The sequence below is a fragment of the Halyomorpha halys genome, unplaced genomic scaffold (genome assembly GCF_000696795.3).
Source record: "Halyomorpha halys isolate HHAL.00 unplaced genomic scaffold, Hhal_1.1 Scaffold146.1, whole genome shotgun sequence".
Lineage (NCBI taxonomy): Eukaryota > Metazoa > Arthropoda > Insecta > Hemiptera > Pentatomidae > Halyomorpha > Halyomorpha halys.
Window position 1 is genome coordinate 463,329 of NW_027110622.1, and position 7,722 is coordinate 471,050.

At 28.0% G+C, this 7,722-nt stretch overlaps 1 protein-coding gene across 1 annotated transcript in view; it reads left to right on the forward strand.

Annotated features, from left to right (window-relative positions):
- Duox (dual oxidase) overlaps nucleotides 1-6,596 on the forward strand; it is a 193,820-nt gene extending 187,224 nt beyond the window's left edge. The window contains exons 22-29 of the mRNA XM_014417124.2: nucleotides 740-957; nucleotides 1,046-1,160; nucleotides 1,503-1,681; nucleotides 2,444-2,608; nucleotides 2,990-3,145; nucleotides 3,334-3,462; nucleotides 3,590-3,661; nucleotides 6,386-6,596. Coding sequence (XP_014272610.1) covers nucleotides 740-957; nucleotides 1,046-1,160; nucleotides 1,503-1,681; nucleotides 2,444-2,608; nucleotides 2,990-3,145; nucleotides 3,334-3,462; nucleotides 3,590-3,661; nucleotides 6,386-6,442 — 1,091 coding nt within the window. The 3' untranslated portion in view covers nucleotides 6,443-6,596. The remainder of the gene's footprint in view (nucleotides 1-739; nucleotides 958-1,045; nucleotides 1,161-1,502; nucleotides 1,682-2,443; nucleotides 2,609-2,989; nucleotides 3,146-3,333; nucleotides 3,463-3,589; nucleotides 3,662-6,385) is intronic.
- The last annotated feature ends 1,126 nt before the right edge of the window (nucleotides 6,597-7,722 follow it).

Below are 7,722 nucleotides of genomic sequence, written 5' to 3' on the forward strand. Positions count from 1 at the left end.
TGTATACATAGGTAATTGAATAAATAAGTAAAATAACATAATTAAGGAAATAAAATAAAAATGAAGTTATATAATGCAAAGAAGTATGAACATATTAGTTATTAATAATTTAAAAATTGAAATATGGAAAGAAAAAGAAAATTGAGAGAAAGAAAATATATCTAATCATAATAATTGATAAAGATGCAAAATATAAGTAAAGTTTAACAAAAAAAAAAAATGAATAGAAGGAAAAAAAAATTTTTTTTGAAAACAACAATAATAATATAGTGAACATAACTAATAACGTAGGTAAGGAAAATGGATAAAAGTGGAGAAAAGAAGGGGTGGTAAAATAAAGAAAGAAAAAACAAAGAGAATAAAACGAACCTGTTAGCTTGAAAATATTAAATATCATTTAATATTTTTATATAATTACATTTAATTATAATTTTTGTTTTGAAATTAAAATTACCTTTTTTCCCCCATTCTGTATTCTGAACTCCCTTGGTTTTGATTAGTTCAGATTGGTGATAGTCCACTGTAAACATAAGTGGTGAAAAATAATATTTGTTATACTTAAAAACTGTATTTTATATGAAAATTTATAATCTACCAAGTGTGATAAATGTAATGAATTACTTTTATAACGTGGTTATCATTGTCTCTTTGAACTATCAGTATTATTTGTTTCAATATTTTTTAAAAGTAGAGTTTCAATGAATCTGCCTCTATCATGTGATATGATTTAATGTTACAGGAATAACTGGGGTGTTACTATTTGTAGTAATGACAATAATATTTGTTTTTGCTCATCCGACGATTCGTAAAAGAGCATACAACTTCTTTTGGTCTACGCATAGCCTTTATGTTGTCTTATATGGACTTTGCTTGATTCACGGCCTCGCAAGGTTGACTGGCCCTCCACGATTCTGGCTATTTTTCATTGGGCCAGGTTTGATCTATACACTTGATAAGGTCAGTAAATATAGATATATTTTTTAAATATATGACAATGATGATGTAAAATGCCTATATATTTTTAAAATATTTAAACATTACATAGGTGGTTTCTGTTCGAACAAGATACATGGCTTTGGATGTTTTAGAAACAGAGCTTCTTCCATCTGATGTGATTAAGATTAAGTTCTACCGGCCACCTAACTTTAAATATTTGTCAGGTAACATTACTTTAATTATAAAATTAACAAAAAAAGTACTAGCACATCTGTTTTCTTATATTACATTATTGCATGTTCTTCATGATACTGAATTCTAATAAACGAATAGAAAAATAAAAATGAAAACAAAAGTTGTGTAGCAGTTGATATACTAGGACATGGACGTGATATTCACCATTATTATAAATTTATTAGATATACTAGGAAAAATGTGATATTACTTGAATATACATCATAAACAATCTTAAACAATAATGTTTTGTTTTTATGTTTAGTTAGTTTAGTGTTAGTCTTAAGGGTACATGTATCATCTATATATTATTACTTTTTACTAATTTTCAGGTCATTGGGTTCGATTAGCATGCACTTCTTTTTCTGACGAGTATCATTCATTTACTTTAACTTCAGCACCGCACGAGAACTTCCTTTCATGTCATATAAAAGCACAAGGTCCATGGACATGGAAACTCAGGAATTACTTTGATCCTTGTAACTTTAATGCTGATGTTGAGCAACCAAAGGTTCTTAAATTTATTTCTTCTAAATATGATTGTTTCTACAAATTATTTGACAACTAAGTTGTATTATGATGTTACAATAGTAGCTGGTATAAATACAGAGATTGTTTTGGTCAATCTTCCTTTTCTGATGTTGACTAAACACAATCTTATATAATTCAAAGTTATGTTTGAGTTTAACTTTGGAAATTCTGTGAACTTATGTCTGAGCCAAATATTAAATCTAATGTAATGGTTACCTCTGAGTTTCTATAATAGTTTAAGTAAATGTCAAAATATTTTTAAGACAATCAGTTTTATTTATCAATCATCATTGATTGAAAACTGTATTTTCTAGTAGGTGCTGTAAATGTTTAATTAGAAATAATAATAATAAAAAAATAGTCAATATTATCAAAATATTTATTACTGGGATCGATTCCAGAACAAAATTGGTGCCAAGTGATCTGAATTCCACAACTTTGAAAACAAGTTTTCTCACACAGAAATAATCTTTTTACCTCTGTCAATGTCTTTGTACAGGTTAAACTCAAGAAAGAATCTCTATTCATAGTTGAAACAAACACAAAAATATGGAGCTTTTCTTAAGTCTATATGGCTTTGCCAATCAATGACTTTTAGATTTTAAAATAAATAAATTTTTACTCTGTGCCATTTCAGATGATTAAATTTTAAATTGAAGATAATTATATGCCTTCATGAATTAATTCTAAAATAGATAAAATAAAGTATAGGAATTATTACTATAAGAATATAATTCCATAGATTCGTCTTGAGGGTCCATATGGAGGTGGAAACCAAGATTGGTACAAGTTTGAAGTAGCTGTGATGGTTGGAGGTGGTATCGGCGTCACGCCTTATGCTTCCATTCTGAATGATTTAGTGTTTGGAACGTCGACAAATCGTTACAGTGGTGTGGCTTGTAAAAAGGTAATAAAAATTTATTTACTACAAAAATATTAATGGGTGAATACAAATTTTGATAATATTTAATTCTTTATAAATAATGATCAAAGAATTAATAAAATATTAGTTGAAGATGTGATTGGATAGAGGTGTAATGTTACAAATATATGAATCTGGGAAGAATTGAATTTAATGATTTTTATTACTATTTAGTTGGAAAATCTCAATTTTAAGAGCCATAGTTTTGTTTTATGTGTTCTTCAAAAATCATTGCGTAAGCTTCATATTTCTCAAGTCTAAAAAATGAAAAATGCAATCTTTTTAGACTTAAAAAAATAATAAACATATTGCTTAAGTGTTGATACATTTATTAGTTTAATAGTTTTATTTATTGTTTTTTTTAAGGTCTATTTTCTATGGATTTGTCCATCACACAGGCATTTCGAGTGGTTCATAGAAGTATTAAGAGATGTAGAAAAGAAAGATGTGACTAATGTGCTTGAAATACATATTTTCATTACGCAGTTCTTTCACAAATTCGATCTGAGAACTACAATGCTTGTATGTATATATACCTTGAGTGAGAAGTACTTTACTTTTTATAATAAGCTAATTTTAATTTTAATTAATTTTACTATCATCATAAAACCAAACCGTGTTAATTTTTGTGTTGTATAAAATTTATTAAAAATGTTTAATGGCTTTGTTAAAAAAATAAAGTTTTAAAAATATCTTCAAATATTTTTCAGTATATTTGTGAGAACCACTTCCAGAGACTGTCTAAAACAAGTATGTTCACGGGACTCAAAGCTGTGAACCACTTTGGACGCCCTGATATGTCTTCTTTCCTCAAATTTGTACAGAAAAAGCATAGTTACGTAAGTTTTTTGTTCACATTTCTTTATTGTTAATTTCATGAATTTATAGCATTTGAAATAAATTATACATCAATTTTAAATTAATCACTTAGAAGATTATTTATTAACAATCTGTTTTATTGTTCAGGTTAGTAAAATTGGAGTGTTCAGTTGCGGACCTAGGCCACTCACTAAGAGTATAATGACTGCTTGTGATGAGGTAATTTATCTATACAGTAATTAATATTTTTATTGTATTATATATTGATGGTTGACCATATGATAAATCAAAGAGGTGTTGATGTAAGTTACAGGGTAAAAACTTCAGTGAAAATAACTTCCAAAATATTTTATTAATGTAACCATATTCAATTCTTTTTTTTTATCACTTTTGTTAAAAACTTAATTAAAAGGGAACCAAACTGCTTATACAAATATCAGTGTCATTCTGCAGTAAAGGGATAGGATAAGTAATAGATAGGATTGTAGAACCTAAGACGTTTCATTTCTAAGGCATGAGACTCACATATTTTTAATTATTTTTTAAATTTTATAAAACTTCCTTACAATTTCCAGTTAATAAACATAGGATAAAATTATCACTTCTATATCTAGTTTGTGTGAGTTGCTTCCAGTTGACTAACTGATATCTCTTTCATTTCGAATACTAAAAATACAAAATCCTCATAAATCATATGCTCCAATTTTCCTTAAATTGGCAATTCTATTTTATCACAGAGAATTTAAAGAGAAATTTAATGTAATTTCATAAATAGTTCACAGTTTTTACGGGTATAGAAAAAAAAGAAATAGTTATGGATTCCGGGCAACCTAAAGATGCTTAATACTTTTCTTATCCATTTGATCACTTTTTATTTCAAATAATGGAAGGTTCTCTCTCAATTTTAAGAGAAAAAGACAAGTTGATGACTTTTGGAGAAGCTTTTATCAAAAATGTATTTAAAAGTTACGGCCCTGGTTAGAGTGTAAAGTTTATCTGATTGCAACATCACAAACTTATTAATGAAAGGTTTAAATAATAATAAAACTTGATATTATCATTTGACTTATGTCAATATTTAAGAAATATAACTGGCCCCATGTTTTAGTGATTTGAATTTATGGCAATTTCTTTTCCAACTTTTTACTGAGATCATTGTTTTATTACACTGCAGATTCTTTCAATTAAACTTGTCTTTCCATTCTCGGTTACATAGGTTTTAATCTTGTAGATCGTCTACTATTCTTGTTCAACTTGAATTACTAAAGATATTAGTCCTTACCTAGGCAATGAGAAAAGCAAATTACATTTTATCTTGTTATTTTGCTTAAAATAAATAATATTTAGCAACAAATCGATATTGCCACATCACTACAATTTATATAGATGGTGTCCCAATATTAATTTAGAACTTTAACATTTTTTAAATGGTATTCGACATCATGTTTTGTACTAGTTCAGTTTTACAGGTTTGTTTGTTTTTGTTTAGTGGCGCCAAACTTCTTTGGTCATCAAGGCCTTTTATATTTTATTTAATTTTGCTTATATTCGTTTAATTTTATTTATTTTTTAATTTGATTATTTATTATTTTATTTATTTATTATTCTATTTATTTATTTTATTATTATCGTTTTTTTTTTCTTCCATTCAATGTTATATTTTTGCCAGTAAATGTTGTGATTTTAGAAATTGAAATACTAATTCTATTGTTTTATCATCATCTCCGAGGGTTTTTTTGAACATCTAGGTTTCGTCCTAAGCTATTGAGGTGTGGTGTGAGATATGGGCATTGTTGGAAAAAATGGCTTATTGTCAGATTATTGTTGCAATACTGGCAATTCGGAGGCATTTCTTTTGAAATAAGATAGGAGTGGGTGAGCCTCGTGTGATCTATTCTCAGCCTGGTCAGTACAACCTCCTCTCTACTGCATTTTCGATTGGAGGTAGCCCAGGGCTTGACATCCTTTTTAATAATTTTTAATTTAGTCATTGGGGTTTCATTCCACAAAGATTGCCATTTATCTTTGACTTCCTTTCCAAGAGGTTTGCTCATTTCTGATGGAGTTAAAATTGCTTTACCCCGTCCTGCAAGTGCGAGAGCTTCTCTTGCAGCGTGATTGGCTAGTTTATTCCCTGTGATTCCTACATGGCTTGGAACCCATATAAATGTAACTGACATACCCATATCGTGTAAAGTATTTAAGTAAAAATGGATGCGGGAAATTTTTTGATGCTCTGAATACATACTATCTAAACTTTTTAATGAGCTTAATGAGTCTGTAATTATTGTTATGTTGGTGTGGTTCAAAGACAAACAGAAGTAAAGTGCTGCTGCTGTTGCATTTAGTTCGGCAGTGAATATGTTGCATAGTTTAATTAGTTTTACAGGTAATAAAATACAAGAATAATATTTTGTCTTGAAGTATGCCGTGAAAATGATTATAAGAAAACTATTTAATATAATGAAGCTTGACAGGTTTCCTTGGATAGAGATTCATTGGTTATAAAGATTAAAATTAACTTAATGTTTATTTTTCACATTCAAACAAGAATTTCTTTTCACAGCAGTTGTACCATCTATTACATAAAGATTCAAACAGGTCACTTGTCAATTCTAAAAATATTTATAAAATTTTAATATTCAAAAACATAATGGTCCCACACAACCCAAGAATAGAATTAAACTCAATGAAAAAACAATAAAAAAAGAAAACCATTAGATGTTACTTTATTTATATATTTATTAAATACTTTGTTTAGATATGTCCAAAATGAGATCAAGTGAGAAATTAAAATAATAAAAAAAAATTTTTTTTTTTTAGATTTAAATTAATTATAATATGACTATTTAATTTCTTATTACTATAGCATTAGCTAAAATAATTATGTGTTAAAAATAATTCTTATCCATTAATTTCATTTTAAAATTATTTTGTTTTTAGGTAAATAAAGGAAGAAAGTTACCTTACTTCATACATCATTTCGAGAACTTCGGTTAATTGTTAATTTTGTATATTATTGTACAAACAAAAGATGTGGGGAGCAGTTGTATAATTGTTATAAATATATTTATATAGTTTGAATGTATGTATGGTACTTAAGCGATTGTGCAATGTATTTATTAAGTTTGTATAATGAAAATATTTTTAACTACTTTGACTACATTGTTTCTACCCTTACTCTGGGGTTGATTTTATAATCACAGAAATTCTTACATCATGGTCTCCAACTTAGCATTCCCATATGTAGAAAGTACTGTGGAAATCTAATATGTAATAACATTTTAAAACTCTTTTGAATAATACTGGTCTTCTCCCAAAAATTTGATAATTTTAACTGATCTTCATCGTTTTTTTGGGTTGTTGAAATATATTCCATCACTTACAGATTAAAATGAAAGAAATCTTTTGTAGCACCTAGGGTGCTCTTCCAAATATATGGAATGTATATTAAGGGGAAGTAATGCAATTTTAAAAATATTTGAATTCGAGTTTCCAACAGAAATACAAGTTTTAAGGTCCCCTGTGTCCAAATATCCAAATCTCGCAACATGGTCAGTACATGCGTACATTCTAGCTCAATAAGGAAAACCCATACGAAACTGAAATTACATATTTCAGGTGTGTATATATCTGGGATGTCACTTGCCTGAAGAGAGTTTACCAAGACTTTGCTTCAACTAAACTAAAAGAAACCTGATGTAAACTTTAATTGAGTCGAACAAGTCAGAGAAATAGCTGCTCATTAGTCAAATAGCTGTAAAGAAGAGTTCAATAAAGTATACCCAACTGGATTATTAAAACACAGCAATGAAGTATTGGAAAAGTTAAGAAACCATAACTTATCTACTGATATCCATCTGTCCATAAATTCCAACAAAAATCCCATTTAGAGAACTATTTCCAGCCCAGAGTCCTATTTGATGTATAAAGCTAACATAAAAAAGCTAAGACCAGTAAGTCAGTTAAGATAGTACAAGAGCCGGGAAGAAAAAAGGCAGTTATATCACCCCAATTTTTGATTACTTCAATAAAAAATATGTCTAATTACTAGTCAAAATTGATGAGTCTGCCAAGTATAGGTAGGGAGGGGGATTAAAATAGCGGCTGTTTCAAAACCTTAACAAAACAAAAATCTAAGAGAACATTGTTTAAAGAAGAGTAAATTTGCTGAAATAGTAGCCCTAAAAGAGCTATTTACGTCAAATAGTTCTCGAGATATAGCTTTATAAAAAGCAAAATTCCTTAAAAATCTAATGAAAGATCAGTAGTTAGTTGAT